Source organism: Cyprinodon variegatus, unplaced genomic scaffold (genome assembly GCF_000732505.1).
Source record: "Cyprinodon variegatus isolate N-32 unplaced genomic scaffold, C_variegatus-1.0 Scaffold210, whole genome shotgun sequence".
Classification (NCBI taxonomy): Eukaryota; Metazoa; Chordata; class Actinopteri; order Cyprinodontiformes; family Cyprinodontidae; genus Cyprinodon; species Cyprinodon variegatus.
Window position 1 is genome coordinate 251,368 of NW_015150663.1, and position 25,218 is coordinate 276,585.

General features: G+C 37.2%; 1 protein-coding gene across 3 annotated transcripts in view; it reads right to left on the reverse strand.

Moving 5' to 3' along the window:
* The window catches only part of LOC107088240 (amyloid beta A4 precursor protein-binding family B member 2-like), a 52,535-nt gene that overhangs the window by 26,779 nt on the left and 538 nt on the right, over positions 1-25,218 (reverse strand). Inside the window, exons 2-8 of one of the 3 annotated variants that reach the window (XM_015380273.1) lie at positions 21,292-22,586; positions 20,472-20,680; positions 18,208-18,351; positions 17,915-18,000; positions 17,217-17,277; positions 14,807-14,953; positions 13,146-13,273 (exon numbers count right to left, since the gene is read on the reverse strand). In XM_015380273.1, coding sequence (XP_015235759.1) covers positions 13,146-13,273; positions 14,807-14,953; positions 17,217-17,277; positions 17,915-18,000; positions 18,208-18,351; positions 20,472-20,680; positions 21,292-22,555 — 2,039 coding nt within the window. In that variant the 5' untranslated portion in view covers positions 22,556-22,586. Of the gene's footprint in view, positions 1-5,907; positions 6,386-13,145; positions 13,274-14,806; positions 14,954-17,216; positions 17,278-17,914; positions 18,001-18,207; positions 18,352-20,471; positions 20,681-21,291; positions 22,587-25,218 lie in introns of those variants that run through there. The other 2 variants (XM_015380272.1, XM_015380271.1) reach the window with 2 other exon arrangements.

Consider the following 25,218-nt stretch of genomic DNA (forward strand, 5'->3'; position numbering starts at 1 on the left):
AGAAATCACCATGTGCATCAACATATTAGAAACATGTCTAGAAGCGTAACACTACTTTTCCACTGTCAAGGCAGTGAAGTATTTTGTATGTTCGGGGCAGATCCGGTTAACAGCAGTCAGAAATCAGGGTAGTTTCTCGGACAAGGTTAATTGATCCTCAGGGTGACGTTCAGCTGTGCAATAGAAGAACCGACTTTACATGCTTTTGTGTTTGAGATGCATGTGGGCTAAAACTCAAAAGATGCCACCATGAGCAGCTGCCCAGGTCACAGACCGATTAAACGCAAAAAAAAACTTAAGTTATTCAGGTGATAAAATATTCATTGACAGAGAGTTCTGCATAATCTTAATTTTAAACAGAAGTTATAAAAAAAAAGCAGCATTTTTTTCATTGATGGTGATATATTTTCTGTTTTATGTTGATGGAAAGCAAACTTTTCTAAGATTACCATAGACATAATGTGTTAAAATCAAATTTATTAAAGAAAGATATTAGATCCACATAAATATACTGACATTTGGGTAAATGTTTAGAATTACATCAGAAAATCCTCCTTTGACCTGAATAAATCATTTTGCTATTGAAATATACAGTTTAACCTTTAACCTTATCAGTGAATGCACCTAAATATTAAAAGGTTTTATTAACATCAAGTCTTTCCATAGGTCGTATGGAGCAATAAGGAAGCTTGAACAACGTTTATATCAGAAATCTGTTAAATCAAAACCAACTTTAAAACAGGGAATAAAATCTTAGAATATATAGAAAATCAATTTTTTTGTCCCACAATGGGAAAAACTTTGTGTTACAACAATTCAATTCAGTTCAGTTCAGTTTATTTATATAGTGCCAATTCATAGCATGTGTCATCTCAAGGCACTTAACAGAGAAAATTCAACCAGATCATTGAGTGAGATTTATCTCAAATTGATTCAAAGTTTTCTATCTAAGCAAAACCAGTTTATTGCATCGACTCGTTGACTCAAAATCAATTCCTCATGCCAACGATGCTTGTTGCGACAGTGGAGAGGAAAAACTCCCTTTTAACAGGAAGAAACCTACAGCAAAAGTGGCCACACAAATGTGGACCTTAAAAGTGTATAAAAGTAACAGAATAAGTGGCACAGATAAAAATAAATAAATAAATAAAACACTGTACTGTACAATGTTTTTACAAATATAAAAACTGTACAGTCACCTGAAGAATAAATAATCAATATACAGTTGCAGACATTTTTACAGTAGGAGATATGAGAAAATAGCAGCAAAACCAGAGATGACAGCAGCATGTTATTTACATGACTAAGACAGAAACTGTGCAAAAATCAGCATAAATGTAACAACCTATTGAGGTTGTTGGGAACAGTGGAACTTATATAGTCTAACAGCTGCTGGGGGGGATCTGTGATAACGCTCCCTGGTGCATTTAGGGTGCAGCAGTCTGCCACTGAAAGAAATCTCCAGTTCAGCAACAGCTTCATGCATGGGGTGTGAGACATTGTCTAACAGGGTGTTATTTTAGTTAGGGTCCTCTTGTTTCCCACATCCTGCACTGAGTCCAGGTGGAATCTTAGTAACAAACTGAAAGATGAACATATGGTGGTAAGGTTTCTGTTTCTTCATGTTGAAGAATTGGAACAAGGCTCATAACAGAAGACTATAATTAAAAGTCCAAAAGGTAAGCCACACTGTCAAAGAACAACTTGCTGCTGTGAAGCTACAGGTGGCAAACTGTGATCTCAATTTAGCTAAAGCTCAGCCGTAACTTTAGAATCATTATTAAAGTAAAATCCAACAGAGACCAATGCTGTGTGGTTTCCATGCCATGGCAAATCATGATGAATTACTGTATTGTTATGTCGTCACTACAGGGGCCAGTTCTACATGGGCGCCGGCCTCTGTTGGCCCCTGTCTGGAACCGCCCATGCACAGTGCTAATCATGTATACTGCTAAATGCTAATGTACGACGCTAAAGGCTGTTAATTTAGGGTCTCTTTTGACATCAGTTATATAACAGCAGAGATATTTAGTGCTTACCGCAGAGAAAAAGTCTTTTTAGAGCCTATCCATCATCACAAAAAAAATAGAATTATAGATTATTTTTTCCCTTTTGAATTAAGTTGGTTATTTTAAACAGACTGTGATACATCCGAATAATGCAAATCCAGTTTTTCCTGCATGTTTTAAGATGCGTCTCTGCTCCAGCACACCTGCATTAAATGATTTCCCTTCTTCAGCAGCCACCATGGGCTGCAGGGGCCTGCTAATCACCCATTTATTTAAATCAGGTGTGTGGAGGCAGGGAAACATGCAGGGCAGTGGGTCCTGAGGAATGAGTTAAAAGAAAAAAACACTGATCCAGATAAATGAGCGAAGAAGATAAGCTGTAATTCTTTCAGATGGATTTTTGTTCAGATGAATCTCTTTAATAACGCAGAGAATTTGACTATTTTAGAGGATTTCCCCTGATACAAAGAGAAATGATGTAATTTTGTAACGCTTTTGAAAAAGTGTTTATATTATTCCACTGTATAAATATGTTGTTTAAGAATGTCTGCCATCATTTCATCTCTCATTTTATTTAATCCATAGAAGCTATTCAATCATTTTGGCTGTAGAATCACACTGCTTTTCCATTACTACAAAAAAGGGGATCATGATGCATCTTAAATACAAACTGTTAAGTAAATCACAGAGACAAAGAAGTTGAGATATGTAACATAAGATAAGGTAAAAATTACCATCTAATAAAGATTATTTCTACACATAAGTCAGTAGCTGTGATTAGAAAAAGTCCTGCGCCTTACAGTTGCAAAATAGAAATTCATTCATCTTAAATAGTGATTATCAGGGGTGCTAAAGGGACACAGTGATGGCTGCCTTGTCCAGCTGCATTCAGACCCTAATGATCAACAAACATCATTGTCACTTTAAATTTCTCTCTGCCACAACCTGGGCCAGAGAGGATTTTATCGGGAAGAGATTTATTGGCGGGCGGGACTAGGGATAGAATCTATAGGGAGAAAAGGAGGGGGTAATCTTTCAGGAAGACAACTATTACAGCAGGTGTGCCCCTAACAATGCTAATGTAAACCAGACAGAAAAAAGGCTGCAGAAAAAGCTATGGGAAGATGACTGTTTGAAATATGTTAAACTGACAACAGAGGTGGTGACATCTGCCTCTAAATGAGGAAGAAGGGGGGTTCAGGAACAGAACCTCTACCATCGTGGTGACCATCGACAAGCATTTTGGACCTCAGTAAGAGAAACTAAGAAGATGGACTGATGGGTCGTGGGTAAAGGAAAGAACTGAGGAGAAGGAGCAGCTCAGATCGAAGCAGAAGCAGGGAGCAACGGCCATCAATCACTCTGACATCTATCAAATAGGTCTAGGTGTTGAGGCTCTGTCCCAGGGGACAATCAAGGGAGCATGTTGCATGTTAATTAGGGTGAAAAGGGCCTTGATATCAGCACATAAAAGCTCAAAAAGCTCACCAGAAGCCAACCCCCTTTGCAAAAACTCACTTCATCGACATAAATGTGAGGAGATCGGGAGAATGTGTTGAGCTCTTAAAAATTTATAATACTGGAGGCGAGCTCCTCCTCTCCTCTCTTCTTTTCTCCTCTATATGCCACAGCTGTCCATGGAAGGTCAGCAGCTGGGGGGAATAGGGGAGAGCTGAAGGGAATAGCCCAGAGTCCCACTGCTTCCCGGTAATGAATATGAATGAAACGTACAAACAATGTGTATTTGTAGAAGTGTGGTAGTGTGTTTGCTCACATGATGCATCAGAGGGCAACAGAGGTGCTTCAGAAGCAAGAAAGAAAAACATCTAGTCAATGCTAACAAGGAATAAATAGATTTTTAACATCGTTATAAGTTTAAAATGCCAAGAATACAAAAGAAGGCAGGTTCTGGGTTTAAAAATTAAGTTTAGTAAGCTTTTAGTTTTTGTCAGCATTTTTTTGTCTCCATAAAAGGAGGTTCTCTTAAGTAGTTAATTTATTAGATGTATTACATACTGTAAGTCTCCCAGCAAGGTATTTGCTAAGCGGTCATTACACTGGTATAATAACCTTGATTGAAAATTCTATTTTTTTCCTATATAGACACATTTATGATTTAATTAGACAAGGCTCCTTTAGTTACCACACCATCTTACTCCTTTCTTTAAATATTTCACAACAAACACAATTGTAAAAGTTTTCTTGTAGTTTGCTGGTCAGTGGAGGAGGGGTGTGTTGTGTTCTCCCAGCCTAGTTATTAAACAGCCAAATAAATCTCTGCTACCTCAGACACTCCCTATAGCATCTCAGTTAAAGCCCTTTGAACAACAATAACACTAATATAATATATTATTATAATGCATTGGTATTTATTTTAACAAAGGCAAATTATTTTTTTAATTGATAATATTTCTCTTCACTTCTAATCACTTGATTGGAAGTAAGAGGTGTTGCACCACCAATAATCTTCCTGACTGAAACACCTGCCCAACCAAAAATGGGACATGTAAAGTGTTTAAAGGGGTAGTACAGGTGGCAAAAGTAAAGCAGTATTAAAGCAAAAACATGATAGTTCAAGTGACTATTGTTTAAGTTATTTTTTACTGCCTTACAGTTGCTTCATTAGAAAACTGGAACTGTCATTCAGCATAAATCCATATTAGTTTGTGTTAGGGCTTTGTGAACAACTCCAATCTCAAAGATAGCATGCATATTTCATGAATTTTAGTGATGTTTTCATTACGGCGGTGACTGCAAAGAAATTGTGCAGGAAAAGTCAAATCTAAAGCATCCATTGTTTGAGTCACTGTCTGATATAAAAGCATAGCAGTGCTGCTGGTAAAGATTCTCAATCATCTAAATCATAGTCATTCCAAAAATAGTAAAAAAACAACAACAACAACACACTTGACCTTGTTTTCCAAGTTTGAAGACGTTTCTCTTCCCATTAAGAAAGCTTTCTCAATTCAAAATGTCTGGAGTAGAGTTTGACTTCCAAGTTTATAGGGCGGCCCAAACAAAAGCCTTGTTTTCTAAGCAGTGGATAAGCAAATAAATACATCTTATGAAGGTTTATGCGGTTTTCTATCTATTTCTACACTTTATTTTTCTGCAAGGTAGATGATTTCAGTAGAAATGCTTTATATGTGCACCTCATCCTACATCAATTTCCTGTGTCAGTAACCATTAGCCTTTTTGCAAATAAACATAGAAATGTAATGACAAACAACTGTTCATTAAAAGGCATTCCAATTACCTCCCATTATCTCCCATTTTTAAGGTAGGTGTTGATTAAAACACATTTTTTTTTACAAAAATACACCTATAAAAATGCTTAACTCTAACTTTAGATTTTAAAAAAGGAGAAAAGGGGAACACCACACATGCAGGAGGATGCATAATTTCACACCAATCTTCACATATCCTCACTAAAACTCAGGCAGCAAAATGAGATGCAAATGCCAAAAATAGTAGCACTCTCCAACACCCTAAAAAATAAGCCAAGTCTAATATCAAACAGCTCCAAAGAGCCATGACAAACACTTTGAAAAGCCCCCGCAGCACATCCAGCCTATTTAATCTTGTCTTTCTCAATCCTACCCCTGCTTACTTGGTCTCTTTCCATATATCTGACTCCCTGAGAATCTTGGTTTTGCCTGAACAGCTGTAAACCTGCAGCTGAGAGCCAGCATCACTGTACTAGGTGGCTAAACAGAGTAAGAGAAATAGTGGGAGAGGGCAGACAAAGCAGGAAGATCAACAGAGTAAATGAGTAAAAGAAACATAAAACACCTCTTAAAATCAGCACATTTACAAGAAAGAACAGTTCAAAAGAGAGAAAAGAGAGATGGATAAGGAGACTAAAAGGGTGAATGAACTACACAACTACAGTACTCACATTGGCGGACATCCTCGCCCAGATAGTGACAACTACTTCCCTGTCCTCCTCGGCTCCACCAGCATTCAGCCCCTTTGCCGTAGATCCCCGTGGGTAAATCTCTTCCTTATGCTTCTTCCTTTTTTCTTTCCCCTTTTCCCTCCCTCTTTCGGTCCTCTGGGGATCCTCTCCTCCGCTCTCTTCCCCTCCCCCTGCAACTTCTCCTCCTCTTCCCTCAGATACACCTTTCCTCCCACTATTCCTAAACCTCAGCGGAAGGAGTCGCACCTAAAGTCCTGATGTGTCCAGGTCAGTGTAAGCAGGGAAAAAAATCGCTCTCTCTTTCTCTCTCTCTCTGCAATGCACACTTTCTGTTCTGTTTGTCTTGAGTATCTGTTCTTCTACTGTCCTCCCTCTCCTGCCTTACTGAAACTGAGAGAAAAAAAAACTGAGAATGCGGCTCCCTTACCAAAGTGCAACAGCGGGAGAAACAAAGAGAGGCAGATAGAAGAAGAGGCAGTGCTTTACAGCCAATGGCAAAAGAGGGGAGGCTGACAAGAGCGCTGGAGACAAAGAGTGGAAATAGCACAGGAGCATTACAGACAGAATGATGGGATTGTGAAGTGGGGTAAAACACACACATCCAAAACACACACATACACTGAGTGCTCCAGTTATAGACCCCATAGTGACTTCATCAATTCAAACTCATATGCAGATACACACACACATACATGTTTATGTGCAGCCATGTTCCAAATGCAACCAGGCGTGCACCAGTGAGACTTGCTGAGTGCTACAGATATAGCTTCATGACTTCATCGAGGTGCAAACCCATCCCTCCACCCCCCAACGTCGCCCCGCCCTGCTCTAGAGGCAGGGGGACTCATTCATATTGAATTGAGCTGCAAGGGAGAATGAGGGAGCCCACTCTGGATCAGACTGGGACTATTCCTCAGCTGGATGCTTACAGGAGGAGACAGAAGAGGACAAGAAGAGGAGAGCAAAAATTAGAGGATGTCCTTAATTTCTTCTACATAAAGCAGTTCTTGAATTCTATCATCTCTGTTATTCATTATGTTACATTTTTGTCCCCGTCTTTTTAGATATCTGTTGACTTTTATGTATTTTCAACAGATTGAAACAGAAAGTTGGTTCCAGTCCTTCAGCAGCCCAGGTTTGGTTTGCCACATATCAATAAATCAGTCTTGTGCTTTTCAAACATGTACATGATAAAATATTATGAAGGAGAAAATCCACAGTTTATCAATCATCACCATGTCTTTGGCCAACAAAAAAAAGCCAACAAAGTGGAGTTTAGAATTAGGGTCAGACCCTACAGAGAGTCAGGAGAATGACTCCAAAAATGATTTTAGAAACTATATTGCCTTAGATTCAGACAAAATCTGTGTAACCCAGCAGTAAATAGAGCAGAAAAAAAGTCACATCTACATTATCTTTTCAATAAATCTAAATTCAAAAATAAAAATCATAAGCAATCACTTTACTGAGAAGCACAAAAGTATTGACACACAATAGAAAATTCTCCATTGCACTTCAGGTGTGGATGCCCACTCAATTTACAGCCAGGTATACATCTGATCATCTGCACTCAGGTGAAATGAGCCATTATATTCCTACAATATTTATTTTTGCATTACTGTTTTTTTCTAACTGAGCTTCATAAAAATCGTCCTGATAGATATTCTATAAAACACATTGACAGAAAAATTATTATTCAATACAAAGCAAGATAAAATCTAATTTATTACAAACCAGAAGATTGTTGTATGTAACAATTTTGAATCATATGCAAAACCTGTGTATGGCTTAAATATAACACTGCACATGACCTTGAACACACCTTGAGATATTTTGCAGTAAATTAGCGAACTGCTTCAACTTAGAGGGTTTTTCTAGTCCTACCTACCAATTCACGCTATAGGTCTTATTCACACAGTTTCATTCACACATTCATGCAATAATATACACATCAGTAAGCAGCTCACAGTCTAGTGCCTTTCCAAATAGTCTGTTTTTAACACGTGGCAATAGAAAAAGCTGGAAGGAAACCAAAAGTGTTTTTTTTTCCAAGACAACTTCTTTTTTTCACTGATCTGAAACATCTGTTTAAGTCTTTTGATGTGGAAAGCTGGCAGAAACATGACTTGTATCTGGTTTCAAAGGTGGTTCTACAAGGTATTGACTAAGGGGTCTGGAAACAGACTTTTAGATTTTTTTGTAAAATCTGTAAAAAAAAAAAAAAATCCTGTATGATTTTCTTTCCAGATCACACAATCGTCTGTTGGTATATCTCACAAAAAATCCATTAAGGTTCAAGGTTTATGAAGTGATAAAATGAGACAAACTTTTAGAAGTATGAAACTTTGGTTTCATTGTTTCTCGGGGCAAAACTTGATGACAATGCCCTCTAGTGGCAGATCTAAGGAATATAAATTTGTAGTAAAATTTGCTAAACACATGGTATTATTTTGTTTAATCTATGTTATTACAAAATACACAATAACACTTTTCTATAGCATTTTTAAACAAGGAAACCAAGCTTTGTTTGATGATTGAATGAGGTAAATGATTTCTGTAGATGGAAAGCAACGCCTTAAAGATTTACTACCTTGCCATTCAGCTCTAAAAAACACAAATGCAACACAATATCTTCATCCATATATAAACGCAAACTGAATTCAAACAAACTATCTTTCAAAAGATTTTTTAGTTAAATTATTAAACCACAGGAAGATCCACCGTCTACAAATGGGTGAATAACCAGAATAAATCAAACAGAACCTCAGCAACTCATCCAGGAGGGCAGAAAAGAAAGCATATAAAGCACTTCTCCTTTGCCTCCCGTAAGGTCAGTATTCATGATTCAAGAATAAGAAAAAGAAAAAAATTCTCTTTGTCTCTTTGGGAGAGTGGAAAAGGCAAAAACAACGGTGATTGCTAACAAACACTGCTGAACAAAAAAAAAAAAAAAAAAAACTTAAGTAAGACCAAATGTAACTGCTTAGAAACTGTTTATTTTGCAAGATCTGCGATAAAACGAACAGAATTTCAGAAAAAACATACTAAAAGTCATGACCTTGCGGTGGTACTATGATAGTCAGGGTGTGTGTTTTTGCTTTGCTGCTTTGAAAGAGCCTGGACCATTACTTTATGATGTTAAGCTTCAGTTGATGTGAAGCACAACAATGATTCAAAGCCCACAATCAAGTCAAACAACTTGGTTTGGAATTATATTTTACTATCCTGCTTGTCTTTATCTGATTTTTATATTTTTAGGATAATCAAAAGATGCAGGGTGACAAATACGTAATATCTTAAATCTTTTTTGTGTAATACTTCTTAAAAATCAGCAGGCTTTGATTTTCTTAGCTATTTTATAACATAAGCCCAGGTTGACTTGGGTAACATTTCACTCTTTAATACATGAAATATTACCTCAAAACACATCAAAATTACTCTAGCAAATTTGCCTTTTTAATTAAACTTTAATTGGTGATTTAAGGTTAAGGTTTAATTGTGATAAGAAATTTGTGGAAAATCGTTTTTCACAGCTCTGAATGTTCTTCTTATTAATGGAGATTTAATCTTCCCTTGTGTCAGTAAAATATTGCAAAAAAAGGCTTTAAGGTAAATGTAAAGAAACCTTAAAGCCACTTCAAAGAATCATCAGTCAAAGATAGAGAAGTTTCCAATGTTTTGTCTCCTTCATCTTTCATTAATCCTTTACCTTCTCTCTATCTTTTTTTCCTCCTTTTAGGACTCTGCCGCATGATGTGTGAGAGGGAGATAAAGAGGGAAGAAGAAAGACAGAAAAGTCCCTCCATCATCTAACATCTCAGAGGACTGAAAAACTTTCAGCAACTGTCTCTCAGCGGTAATGGATAAAACGTGTAGCTTTAGAAGGGGGAGGCTGAGGAGGAGGAAAGGGTCAACCTAGGACATCTCTCCCTGATGCTTTATTTCCTCTATGCAATTTGTTCCTCCTATAACAATATTACAACAGCATCGCCCCTCCAACAGGAATTTTACCTTTACCTTTAATCTGCAGCATTTTCCTCTTCATACATTTTGTGTATTTGGCACCATGTATTTGTCACCTTGTAGGGACAGAAATATGTCCAGGAATATGCTCCTTTGTGGGGACTTGCTTGTACTTTTTCTTTTGCTCATGGGGACCAATCAACTAGTCTTCAGAAGTTATCTTCTTGGTTTATGGTGAGGTTTAGGACTGAGCTATAAATTGAGTTTTAAGACTGCTTACCACAGCAACCATAGCCTCACAATCACAAGTAATACTGTAGATCAACCCGCGGCTCTTTAATGTCCCCCTCGCTGCTCCCTGGAGCTTTTTCAAAAATGTGTGAAAATGGAAAAAGATAGATTTTTTTATTTTATTTTTTTATTATAATATGGTGTGTAGGTGGTCAAATAAACATTTATTATATTTTCCAATGCTGTACAAATTGTTATAACAAGTAAATTTAAACAATATATTTAAACGTTTCTGTCAATGAAGTTTTGCATCATAACATGAAAGACGCGGTTCAGCGTGGTGTGGTGCGAGGCAGGGCGCTGTTGAAAAGAAAATGACGGGTGTGTCTCAGGCCATGGATCCCAAAGGGGAAAAAAGCAAGATAGCTGATGAAAACAGAGGATTCAAAGAAGAATGGACTGAATCCTTTGCTTTCATTACCAATGCAGAAGGCTTGCCTGCATGTTTGCTTTGAATTGAGAAGTTGTCAAATAATAAAAACAGTAATTCGGAAAGGCATTTCCAGGGAAGGCATGCAAAATTTGCAGCCAATCACAAACTTGGGAGAGAGGGAGAATTGCAATTGCAGTACTTCTGGATACATTAGAGGAGAGCAAAGATAGATTTAAGAAGTGGATTGATTCTTCAAACTCCACTACTACTGCCAGTTTTGCTGCAAGCATGGAAAACCATCTACAGATTGAGCAGGTATGTAAACAACAAAACCTAATACATTCATAATGTAATAGAATTTAAACGTAGAGCACCAAATGCCATACAGCTGATTAGTCACATGATGTGACATTTGCTGCAGGATAAACATTTAATCATGAATGCTTATTATATATTCAAGCGCACATAGTCCTTTATAATGGGCTAATACACTTAGAGCCAGTGTTGCCATACAAGACTTATATAAGACATTTTTGCTGCTCCAGACAGTTGTTTTTTGGTCCAATATGGCTCTTTGAACAGTTTGGGTAGCTGACCCCTGCTTTAGATGAATATACATATATATAAATTATATATATAAAGCTTGAAATCAGCTTCCTCGGGACATTAGTTATATAAATAAGTAGGATATATAGCACTAAAAATCTCACAAACATCTCACAACTGCATTGATTCATAAGTGAGCCTTGGTGAATCAAAAGGATCCAGTTGTAAATTAATTGACAATATTATATTATATCCCTTTATTGTGGGTCAATAAAGGGATTTTTTATTCTATTCTATCCTTTTCTTTTTCTTAGGGACCAGGTCATACAAATGAATGGAGGTCAGATCAAAGTCTCCATAAGGACGTGAAACATTACACGTATCTGTGTGTTCCTGTTCAGCCATCTGAATGTCATCCGTCTTATTTTACCAGCAAAGCGAGGTCCAGTTGTTTTAAAATGAGGAAATTTCCTGGTCCTCACAAGCTATTTTGGCAGAAATTAGATTGAGAGCTAAGGTGTGAATTGTGTTTTGTTTAGGGTAAGGATATTGGTGCATATTTATAATGGTTAGGTTTAGGGAAGGGGTCAAGATCTGACCATAGAAAGTAAAAAAAAAGACTTAACATCTGTCTGTCTGTCTGTCTGTATTTGACGTTTCCTTTTTGAGATTTTTTTTTTATTTTGCCTACTTGATGATTTCAGACAAGTTTTGTTCAACTGACTTCCTAATAGCCATTAGATCTAGACGTGTCCACTGATGTGGAATAAAAAACATGGTTAATTACAGTCGATCTATGATTTAACAAGCAAAGCGATTATGTTTTTGTACAGGGCCAAAAACCTACATTTTGTTTTTATTCAGTATATGATCCAAAAAAATATTTTTGGATCTGCAGCATGCAATTGTGATAAAAAAGGACAAACCATAAAAAGTTCTCAAGGGAACCAATGTTTTTTTTTTCATTTTTTTTTTTCATGGCACTGTATGTAGAAATCCTGTGTTGGAAGCTTTGAATTGAAACCTAGACCCCTCCACCCCCATTTGCAGGTGTGCAAGCATCAGCACATTGTTAACTCAACACTAAAAAGTTAAAACCATGGGACATTTGTAAATCACTAAGGTCCCATGGGGTCATTACTGGAAAGTAGAAGGATTGGAAAATAAAAATAATTACAGGATTGCAGTTTTTGCACATACAGATGGAATAACAATGAGAGGAACTCTGTTCTCCTGTGATTTGATAAAACTCCTGATTCAGCTTCCAGAAAAATTACACACATGCACAATCTAATGGATGCACGTTCAGTTTCTGTCACTCTGTCATACTAATGTTTTATATGTTTCAGTTTACATCTCCTTTATATTCCAAAGCATAATAGACAATTGGGAATTGATCAAATAAGCGGAAATGTAAAGGTATAATAACACAGTAAGACTGGGTTACCAACAGAAACTCCCTAGTCTAGAGTCTGAGCAATGGGAATGTACAGTACATTGATGTATTTAGGGTTGTGTGAACATCTATTTCCCTGTGGAGTTGATTTTAATCTATAAAGTAAAATTTTGCCAACATCAAACATCGAAAGATATAATTTTTTTAAGGTTGCGAAAAAAATAGGTTTATAAAAGCAATAAAAATATCAGAGGATTTCAAATTAAATCAAATTCTCTGTTATGTTTATTACCTAAATTAATGAAAAGAAAATTTGACATTTTAATGTAAAATCCTATATTTTATGTGCAAAAACTACATCTGTTTACAATAGCTACTAGAGCAGGCAGTTTATTTACGTCATAAAGACTTGATTGAACTGCTGCTTTTCAAGCTGCAATCTAACAAAAAGCAGAAAATATTGCATTTCAGAAACTGACTATGGCACAATATATTATCTAACAAATCAAGACTTCTAATTTCAATGACTTACAATAGATAATGACTTAAATTACAAAAAATCAAGCCTTTTACAGTAGTAGATAATTCCTTGCACTACATTCTGAAAATGATTCCAGTTATATAAAGAGGACTGTTATATCATCCTACCTGTCGTGATCTCGTCCGACCCCCCAGACACGGATACTGCTGATTGGCTGGGAGTGGAGCAAGCTGCGATCATCTGGGTCAACCAAAGTTAACATGCGATCTTGAAGCACAAGCAGCATGCCTTTACCCTGGAATAATGCACACGAGAAGACTCTTAACCTGTAGCTCAAAACTGATTAGAGTTTCTAAATTATATATATAAAAAGAAGCAGCCATATTTACTTTCTGCTTAGAACCAGAACTGTTCAATGGCATGGTATGGCAGTAGTTAACCCTCAGTTGTCTGCAACAATGTGATATTCCCTACTGCAGTCGTATAGATTATCTAGGTTACATTAGATGCAGTTTTTCCACACTTCAATGAGGTTTTTACCAGTGATCACGAGGGAGACTTTTGTTGTTTAGAATGGATACTTTCATGTGATGCATATTTCTGGGAGTAATTATACCTTTTAATATACAAACATTTAAACCTGATTTACGTAAGTCATATTGACATCCTATCTTCCTCTGAGGAGAATTTACCAGCAGATCACAACCCAAACCATCACTTACTGTGGAAACAACAGACTGGACTTCAAGCAATGTAAAGTAAGTGCTTCTAACTTTTCCTTCAGACTGGGAGTTTGATTTCTAATTAAAACAAACTACTTTCACCTTAAGGACTTTGAACCACTGAGTAATAGTCTAGCTCATTTCCTCCTTAGCTCAGGTAGGATATTTCCGGTTGTGTTGGATTTGTCTTTGCTCAGAGGCTGTTGGTGCAGCAAACCCAGCCTTTATCTCCTCCTTGTTAAACTATCCAAAATACTGAATAGATTTTGCTTCAGGATCATCTTAAATTTCCAGGTATTCCTGTTGCTGCTGCACCTTTATTAATGCACTCTTTCTTTCCACTCAACTTTCTATTACGGTACTATCTTTGCATGCAACACTCAGACACTTTAGCATCCACCTTTTATGGCTAAACCTTGTGAAAGACTGCCTTTTGGACATCTGTATAGTCACTGTCCTTCACCATCACTGTGTTATCTACTGACCAAAGCTGAAGGATCATTTGGAGACTCATGAAAGCGTCTATTCTATTTCTTATGGGAGCCTGAATTTGGGGTTTCTAAAAAGAATACTTCTCCTCTCTTTTCATTGTTTGTATATCTATATCTACCTCTCAGCCTTTATAAGTTTACCTTTCTAAAAAAGGCTTAAAAAATACAGTTTTTGTTCAAGAATGTTTGGGGTTTTTTATTTTTATTTTACATTAAACTGTATTTGAGGACAACACCTCTGTATTTCCTCACCAAAATATGCAACAGATCATACAGTAAGACTTTGCATCATCATAAAATTTAAGGAAAATGATAAATATCAATAATAAGTAGTGGAGAAGGACTGAGAAAACAAAGGCTCAGTTTCTTCTTACCTTTTTTAAATGATTACAATCATTGATATATTACCATTTATTGTCTTTGTTGTTTTAATTTTTGTAATGTTTTCTTTGTTTTAGAGTCTGTTTTACTCATAACATGTTCAAAACAAGCCATCTTGATCATCTTCCTTATTATGAACTTTAGAGTGACAGACAGGATGTATCTAACGTTCATTAGCATTTTATAGAACTCTATAGACGATTACTTGGCAGAGATATTGGCTGACACACTGACCTCTCCCCAGACTCCGGCCGAGTCTCTTATATCCCTCCTGCAGTAGGACAGCTGTCTGATGCAGTGGTGGACGGCAACACTGCTCCTCCCCTCACACAGGTCCTGCTCTGCCATCTCTACCCAGCCCAGAGACCGAACTGGAAAAGACTAGAAACACAAAAAGGTTTTTTTTTTTTTTTTTAGCTAATCTGTCCTTTTTAAGTATGATACAGCTGTGATATTTTAATATGAATTTCAGACGGTGTCAGATGAATTACAATTTTATGATTGGGTAAACTGCATGCACATCTACTGTATAGCAGGACATCACAAAAAAACTAACCAAAACACATGTAATTTGAGCAACATTGCTCAGGAGCAGGGATTATTTCAGTCCAAATACACAATCTGATGTAAACAAAACATTTTATCTTGCAGACGATGAAGATGCTTGAACATGAAATATAAAACCCTGCATGAACTTGGCACATTGCATCCTCTCTCTTTCAGTGTTTTTCTTCATCAAGCTCTTCAAGGAGGATTCCTTTGCATAAAATATTGTCAAAGCCTTTAAAAAAAAAATGTAATCTGCAAAGCACAAATTAAACAAATAAAGGATATTCACCATCTTCTACTGATCAAATAATTGTCCATTTTATTCTTTTTTCCTCCTAATAAACATACCAGTTTTCTTTCTTTTCCATCACAAATCATCTGCTAAAAATTTCTTAATTGTAGCTAAGTTTGAATTTACCAAATGAATTTACATGTTGCAATGTGAATGTTGAATATTAAGTTTAAATGTGAGGCTTTATTTTCATTTCCTTATTATAGGAATAGAAGATTGTTTTTGTTGACGATTTAATCCAATAAGGCATTCCTTTATCATAATCTGGTTAAACCCTCTATATGTGATCATTCATCTGTTCTCTGAGTCATAGAAATTATATATGCCCTATTTTTGGTTTACTCTTCTAGAAAAAAAGCTGCTAAAAAGTGTGGGCTGTGAAAAAACTGACTTCACAAAACTGACCACTAAGTGGCGCTGCAACAAAAAGAGAGAGATAAGCTCAATAAGAGCAGCTCTGAGGAGAGAGCCTGATGATGCCTTTTTGTCAACTAGTAAAAAATTTGAATATTTTGTTTGTCACAAAAATACATCACATTCATTTGGATCTGATACTCTGTGTTGTTTAGTACTAAAAGTGTCTTTACGGTTTCCCTTTTTTGTTTTCATTCATACAGTCCAGAAATCTAAGAACTCAGGGAAGCTTTTAACTTTTATGATTGTGACATATGTATTGTGGGTTGAATATGAAACTAAATACCTATGAAAAAACAGCTAATAAATAAAAGGGATGATGTCAGTTGCTTCTGTCATTATAGACATCCAACCTTAAAAAATATTTTAGGGCAAAATATTGCACTGACTGCCAAGCGACTTTTCAAAAAAAGCTGGTGCCTCGCTCATCATCAGATGTGTGTTTGGTGATATGTAAACTATTTAGGTTGTGTGGGTCGTTTTCTTCTTTAATCAATATTCAAGGTTTACAAAAAACAATTGTTGTTATCATGACCCACAGGATGAGTTTAAATTTCAGGCAACATTTTATTCAAATCAGTCAGATCACAAACATGTTAGGAAACTTACTGGGTTTTGAATATTAGCCTGTTTCTGTACATATTATGCTTGTCTTTGTGGATAATTATGACCTTTCCTGTTTTATTTTTCTTCATAATGACCTATGTACGTGTAATTTCAAAGTATAGGCAACAAGAATGCAATGTTATTTAAAGTGCTCCCAAAATCTCATTTTAAAGTTCTGACTCCCACCACATTGTTGCACAGAAAGGTTTTTGAGAATGCCTTTTCAAATTTTAACTTATTAATAACATTTTACCAGATTCCTATATTAGGTGTAAAGCATGTTTCTTTTTGTTAACAGTAAACAAGTTTCCCAATTGGTTTGAGGTCATTAAAACATATTCCTGGCCTAAATCTTCTCCTCAGTGGAGGAGTTTAAATATCTTGGGGTCTTGTTCATGAGTAAGGGGAGAATGGAGCAGGAGATCGAAGGACGAAACGGTGAAGCTGCTGTAATGCAGATGCCGCACCATTCTGTCATGGTGAAGAGAGCTGAGCAAAAAGGCAAAGCTATCCATTTACTTGATGGTCTATGTTCCTACCCTCAACAATGATCATTAGGTCATGGCTCAAAAGGGAGCTCAATCATTTAGGAGGGGCTCGGAGTAGAGCCGCTTCTCCTCCACATCGAGAGGAGTCAGCTGAGGAGCTTAGGACATCTTTCTCTGATGGAGGAGGTGTCTGGGGAGAGAGAAGTCTCTCGTACGGGTTCCTTCCTAAGTTCCTTAATAAGCCTTTACAACAAAATCCACATTTTGGGTCATTTCTGATGTATTATAGTCTTACCAATGCATCTGGGTCAGAGAAAGTACTGTTGAGGTCCACTGTCTCAAGCTGAGCTGGAGGGCTGCAGAGAATAATCAGGCATAAGTCACAGAATAAAATTAAGCGAACAAACAGATATTCTTAAAATAGTTTTCCTTGACATATGAGGCTCTCTGATTAAAATTAAAACATAAAATCAGCAAGTTGCTCATCCTTATTTTAAAGGGGCCACAGTGAAATGTATTATCTACTGTGCATGGATAGAACATTACAACACATTAAAATTCTGTTAAAGAACATGTTTTCTTATTGCCACCTTGCCAGACAGGACACTGTAAAAAATAAATAAATAAATAAAGAGCATGTTTTCTTTTGTAATTTTTAATTTGCAGCTCTATTTGTAGAAATGGGAATGTTTTTTTGAAGTGCAGAATCTCCTTTTAGCCGTTAGGTAAAGACTTTTTATTTAGATAAATGATGTGCTGTTTTTTTTTTTCTGTTCTGAGGAGTGTAGAGAAACTTTGTGACACTGACACCAGCTTCACTGCATTAATAGTAAATCAAGAATATTTTATTTTAAACAAAGTAATTTTTGCCTGATTAGAAAACTGCTCTGATTAAAGAGCTCAACTTTTTACAACAAGATTTATTTATTTTTTTACACATATTTTTCAGTAGAGCCAATAATTGTAGAGGGTGCTGTGTATCTTACGACTCACTTCAGCTTAAGAGAGGCATAACGAAGGGTCGCGCCTTCAAAGGCTTTTAGACTGGGATCTGGATAGACTGGATAGTCCTTCAGCTCCTGAAAAAGATTTGTTGGAAAAGATAGATTTTTGTGACAGATTAAAAAAATACTTTTGGTTTTCTTTACTGTGTAAAAACTAATAATTATCAGTCAATTTAAATCAGTTTGGAACACGTTTCTTTCTTAATGGGATTTCTAAAAATGTATGCCCATACATCCAGAAAAAAAATCCCCCAAAAAGCGTAAATTTAAAGTCAGACATACTTTTGTGGTGGATGAGGTGGAGCTGACAACTGGGTCTGGAGAGAAGATAACTTTGGAGGGAGTGGAAGGTGAAGAGGACGGGGAGGAACCTGAAGGGGAGGGGACCGGCTCCACCGAGCTGTCGGATATCAAACTGCTGGGCCGCTGTTAGTAAAAAGCAATGGATGAGATGCAACACAAAACAGAGTTTTAATACACTTTATACTGTAGATAGATTCTACACGAGAAAACATATCAAGATACATGTCTGTACTGTTTTTTGCATTGTGTCATTCAAGGAACTTATTACATAGTCCATGTGCATCTGAACAAAGTAGAATTTCCTTAAAAAGTGAATTTATCTAAATAAATCAAGCAAAAAAAAAAAAAAAAAAGGATTTATTAGAAATACATCAGCTGGTTGATATTTTTGCCTGATATTAGTTTTTTTTTCTTGCATTTGTATTAGCCAATATAGACATGACTTAGCCTAATTATTAGTCTCTATATTAATCAATATTTAATGTAGGCTATCAACTCAAGATCATAAGGTGTTGTCTTTTTTGTTTTGTTTTTGTTTTTTACTCTTACTGGTTTTAAAAGTGTTTTTAGCATTTTTTTTTGTGCATTTCATTTTTTTTTTTTAAAGGACTCAGTATGCAGAGTTCATGGGGCGCATTAAGTCTGATGATGTCATAGAGAATGCAGACGAGTTTTTTGCTGTTTTTTAGCTCACAATGTAAATTTTAATGAGCATTTATTGCAAATAATATTTGATTGACATATTGAATTAAGTGCATGCGACACTTCATTATATTGTTTTCTATCTGTGCAGGGGGACTCGGGCCATGAGTGTTCCTTATTGTCATATATGAAACGTGGCAACCCTAACAGGACATTTCGAGTGGTTCAAATGGTTAAACTGATGCAAAAACAATCGGTACCACTCTTAAAAAACCTTTATCGATAAATGTCTGCAATTCATTTCAAATAGATTCACTACACAAACACTGGTATATATTTAAAACATTAATTTCTGTTTATAATTGTGATTAATATAGTTTAGAACTAATAAAAACACCAAAATGTGTTTAACATCATATAATATTAATACAGATTTTATTTGTATCCCAATGTTGCTGTACAAAGAATGAGATAATGTACTGTATATTAAATATAAGGCCTGGTTGGGCTTTCTTTTGCATGCATTTCTACATTACTGTAGCTATGGAGGTAATCAGACTGTGACTCAGCTGAAGTGTTAGGAAGCCCAGGTTTCCTTGGAAGAGGCCTTCAGCTCTTCTGCATAGTTGGCTCTGGTTTCTCCTGAAAATGTTCAATAGTTGCTACTTTGATTTGAGGACAGTCCAATTTACTCAGCATCAAACTGCATCATATAACCAGGTATTAGTACTTTAGACAGAACTAGCAAGAAAACTACGATGAGCTCTAAAATGTTATCAAAGCTGGAAAATACATGCATAACAAACTCCTCTGTTCTTCATTATATTCCCTATTGTTTCCAACCTTTCCTGTACAGCTTGCAGCCCTTGTACTTATCATACCTTATAGTCTGAATAACAAAGAAGAGCATCATCTCAAAACTGAATCAGTATCTTTCATAAATTAGCTGATGATGATTCCAGTTAAAAAAGAGAACATCTTTAAGTTCTATGGTATTATAAGAACTCTGACATCAAACATGTTTTTATTTTATTTGAATTTTTTTTTCATTGAAAACAACAACATATTTCTGTTTTAAATGTTAAGTTGCTTTTAATTGTGGAGGTTCCCCCAGCCATTCCTCAGTGTTACTATTTAGTGTATTCTTTTATGGTGCAGCCCCAGGAAGTATCTATTTTGTGCAGTGTTGTTGATATTTGTTTTTTCCTGGTAGATTGCTTCACTAACTTTGGATTTTTAAACCCTTTCAAAATTGATATTTGTTATTTTTACATTATCTCTGGGTATGATTTATTTTAATTTTTCAGTTATTTTATCCTACTTCATGCAGTTAAACAGGTTCTGTCTAATGGATGTTTTTGTATACAGGTCTTGTTAAAATTAACTCAATAATAAAAACACTTTTTTCACATGGCTTCTCTCTCACGATATTGAAATCCTCACTAATCTTAGTCTAATGTTGATATTTTTTATGATATTATTTTAAGCATTTAGGTTGTATAGAAAAGCAAAAGAAATCCACGGAAGAGCAAATATTTTTCCACAACCCTGCGAATAAAACAATAATAAAAATCAACCTTTGATATCCTCGGTCCTCTCACCTCATTCGGTAGCTTGAGGGAATCCTGTGTTTCTCTTTGTGGGTCATGCTCAGAGTCTGGCTCATTGTTTGTAGCGAGTTCTTGGTTTGCAGAAGCGATGGGTCGGTCATACTGTGTCGTGCCAGTTGGGACATGCCAGAAATAGACTTCGGATGTGTCTGAGATCTCCCGCCAGCCTGGGGGCAGATCCCCCTCAGCCCATACATCTGCTGATAGATGGTATAGAATATGAGCAAATCACAGAGAAACAAACAGAAATGAATGAGGCCCATAGGTAGGCTTTACAAACCCACATAAGGCTGGTGTATACTAGACACCAAAAAGGACACACACAAATAAGGATGCATAGAATTATTTCATTTATAGTCGACATGTTCCTGCTCCGTCTCTGTTGTCATGGCAAAACCAGGCTAATACCCTGTGGCAAGGTCTAACAGTCAACAATCTGTTTTGCTTTCTTTTTCTAACCCTTTGTTTCTCTGTACACCCTAAAATTATCTCTCTCATGTTTGGACATGCTTGTCTGAAAACCCCCTCCTACCCAACCTTTCTCTGCTTTTTAATGCCCTTCCACTGCAGCATCTGATCCTCTCTGCACCATAAGGTCGCTCAAGGGAGCCTTAAAGGCTCCAGCAGAGCTTCTAGAGTGCCTTTCATGGTTAAAGGGTGTTTTTGTAAAATTACAGATCAAAGAATTGGTTAGAGGTAGAAACACAGGCAGCCAGTGTGAAAGATGGTGTAACTGAGGGATGACTAATGGATGACATGAATATTAAACATTTTCAAACAAAAATTAGATGAAAGGATAAACTTATCAAACCTGTCTCTTTTGGACTCTGTGGAGACGGAGACTCTTGGGACAGGGTGGTCCAGCTAGAGTCTTCATCCTCCGATGGTGTGTCAGGAGTCATATCCATTTTGAGGCCGACTCTAGGGAGGCCTGTCTCTGACTTAGGTTCCTGCAGAGAGGGAGATGCCCAGGTCTTCGTAGGGTTGTGTCTTTCAGCAGCTCTGGTCTGTTTCGGGGAACTTGTAGGGTACTGTTGCAAAAACTGGTTCTCGTTGTTGGGGTGCAGCTCCACTTTGATCACCCGAGGCTGAGAGCTTCGAGGTGGCTTTGCGGGACTACGTGGACTAGCCTGGATTTGGGGACATAGTTCCTCTCGGATTGGTGCCGTGGTTTTATTCTGGAGGGGAATCAGGTTGTCTGGCACCCACTCAGGGCTGTTTGCTGAAGAGGAGGAGGTGGACGAAAGGGGGGCTTCAACCACCACTGGCAGCAGGGGCTGTCTTGGCGTTGGGGTGGGCTCATCTTCCTCCTCATCTTCCTCCACCACAGGTTCCACATTATCCTTTTCCTCTTGACAGTTTTGTTTGCTAGTGGACTTTTCCTCCTTCTGACTTTCTCTCTCTTTGGCCGGACTATCCTGTTCCTTCTCTGATGAAGGTAGCTGCTTCTCTTCCTCCTTGAGCTCTTTGTTTTCCCAACTTGGGTCCAGATCCCAACACTTGCCATGATATTCCAAAAAGCTTTTGGTTCTTCTACGAAATGGAGGAAGTTGGGAGTTGTCTTTCCCAAACTCTAGCCAATCCGAAGAAGGATTATTGAATAGGTCATTGTGGATTTTGTCCACAGTATTGGCCCTGCTCAGCTGTAGCTGCTGGCTCTCAGCTCGCCTCTGCATGTTTGCTCCATTCTTCGCCAATTTTGGGTTAGTTGTATTAAAGAATGATGAGGATGAAGAAGATGAGGAGTAAAGGGCAGAACTGGATGAGGACTTGGTGGGAAGTCCTCTTCCTTTGGTAAGAGGTTGGTACTTGGACGACAAAGCCAGATTGTCACTTATCCCCATGGCACTCCGCACACTCGTCATTGCGTGCCTCTGACGGCTCTTAGGCAAGGTGGCCGAGCTCCCGGTTTCCATCGATTCCTTGATGACGTCACGACCAAGCAGCTGGTTGTAGGATGAGCGAAGACTAAGAGAGGTGGGAGGAGTAGCCGAAGGTGTAGTGCGATTTGCCAGACCCCCGGTGGAGGGGGAGGAGCCAGAACGTGAAAGGGGAGGAGTTTGGATTGACGTCATGTCTGAATAGAAATATACAGTTGGGATGGAGCTGTTGGGAGAAAAAACACAACAAAAATGTAATTTTTTATATATATATATATATATATATATATATATATATATATATATATATATATATATATATATATTTTTTTTTTTTTTTTTTTTTGAGAGAGATAGCTCTGTAACTTTGCTTTGTTTACTACAAACATTTTATTGTTTTGACAGTTATTCTATTATTATGCACAGCTTTGAAATAAATATACAAAATGGCAAAAATTATACTGTCAGGTCAAAATACTCCTGAATTGGATTGTCCACAATAACCTATTTTATGTGGCTTAAATATATGCACCATAAGAGTTTAACCAGACACTGTGGCTCAGATTTTGTATTGAAAAAGAAACAGCAGTAGAACCATGAGGCTGAAATAGACATGCGCGATATATAAAATGATTCAGACCCTCGATCCATTCAGTCAGGACTCACATTCAAAGTGGGAGCTGAGGAGTAAAGCTGTTCTGTAGGGAGAAGAGCTGCAAGCCAGCTCCTGCTAACAAGCTGTCTCTTTCATCTCTGGCTGGATCAACTCTACAAAGCTGACCACAGATGGATTGATAGGAGCAAAAAGAGTGACAGAAAACCATTGCAATCAATTTCATGACACATGCAAAAAAGTAGGTTGCATCACTAACTAACCCTCTTGTAACCCCTTTGGAGAAGCAGGCAGGTAAACATTTCCCAACAGGCAAGCCAAAAGGATAAACATCCTGCCACCTAATCACAAACTAACCTGCCTTGTACATTACTGCAGTCATCAGGGCCCTTTTATCTTAGAGTTATGGAAAACTCAAACACAGCAGATCTTAAGCTGTGATACAATCATGGAAAAAGGGAGGGGGGAACATTTTAAACAAGAGGCGAATATCTAGACGGTGCATTATGCTGCTGCGGGGCCTCTATCTGCTCCCTATTTGGCGGCTGTGTTGTGTTGTCCCCTCGAGCTACACAACAACCTGTTAGTGCTGAATCTGTATTCATCTGCAGGTCTGTGTCAACAGGTTTAAACTACCTTCACCGAGGTCTCCAATGTCACAACAAAACCATTATTCTAATGCAAGACTGGACAACAATTAAGTCAGAAGACCCCTGACAAAAATATTGTTTGTCCACAAAGAAAAAAAAAAGTTTAACACATCTTTTTACTAATTGCAAACATCAAAAAGCCATAGAAATATTACTATCACCGTTTAGACTTTTTTCCCACTGTTAAGACGTTGTCTTTGTTTATCACAACTACAAAGACTTTGTGATAAACAAAGACAAAGTAGCATTTAATTTAAAACATATTTTAAATAGTCATAACAAATACCTCCAGAGGTCAACTTATGTATGTAAGTGTGCAAAGTCAATCTGTGTGTAAGCTTAGTATTTATTTACCATTTCCCAAGCTTACAACGTTCTACGGAGAATTGTGAAACCGTTACCTACTGAGCTTTCCAGGAATCCCACCTTGATTTAATCGCGGCAAAACGAAGGCTACTACAGCTGAGTCATTCCTCTTTGGGTGTTGACAAAAAACTGACAGTGCAGAACAGGTTGTCTCATCAGTAAAACACGGTGGTGGGAATATCATGCTGTGGTTAACAAAGAAAGGTAAACTGATCAGATGCTTAGGCCTAAAAACAGCTTGAACGGAAAGGAACCCTGTTACATACCACTTATGATTTGAGAACAGGGTGCAGATTCATCTTCTACTAGAAAACCAACCCTAAACATACAGCCAGAGCTACACTAGAATGTTTTTGAAGCATATAAACATCCTATGATGGCCTAATCAAAGAATCTGAGTCAGGTTAACAACTCATTTTCAGACCCCTTGCGTGTTAATCTGTAAAGAGAATCAAATCCTGAAAAAGAAAATAACACATTGAAGTTTCGTTTGCAGCTTAAGTGATTTTAAACTTAAATTGTATAGGCCTATAGTAAACGACACATATCCATACATTTAAAAAAAAGGATTGGTTGAAACGAATTCAGCTTCACATTGTAATCGATCACAAAGTTCACACAAACAGCAGCCTTTCCCTCCCTGAAAAGCCTTCCTTTGATGATTCAGCCAGGTCTCCAGTAGTTATTGGCAAAGTGGGGCAGAGACAGGATGCGGTGGAGAGGGGGGGTGTATGAGGAGAAAGGATGGTTATTAGAGAGAGAAAGAGAGCAGAATGACACAGCAGTTTGTAGGCTAGTGGGACACAGTCAACACAAAGAGATTGTTATGTTTCCTGCAAAGTGGTCCTAAATAAATCTGCTGTGCATCGTGACAGGGGCTGTTATTCAGGAGTGGGGGAAGATGCTACCAGCAGACACATTGGACATCATCTCTCTGTCTGAGTTTTCCATACTGGATCTTATGTTAGAGTTAAAATGTTTGCTGACTTTCCTTTTGGAGGTGGCCTTTCTCATAGATCTCCTTAAAATGCTGTATGACATTAAAAAAGAAGAAAATCTCCTGTTGCTGCCTGTTACGTCTGATCAGTCTGTTTTCACCTGAATATTTGATGAACTCAATGACATTTTTTTTTTTACATGAAGCCAATTAGTAATGTGTCTCCTCCCTCCCTCCTCAACTCCCGAGTTGTTCTGCTTCTGGTAAAAAAAAAATAAAGAAAGAAAAAAGA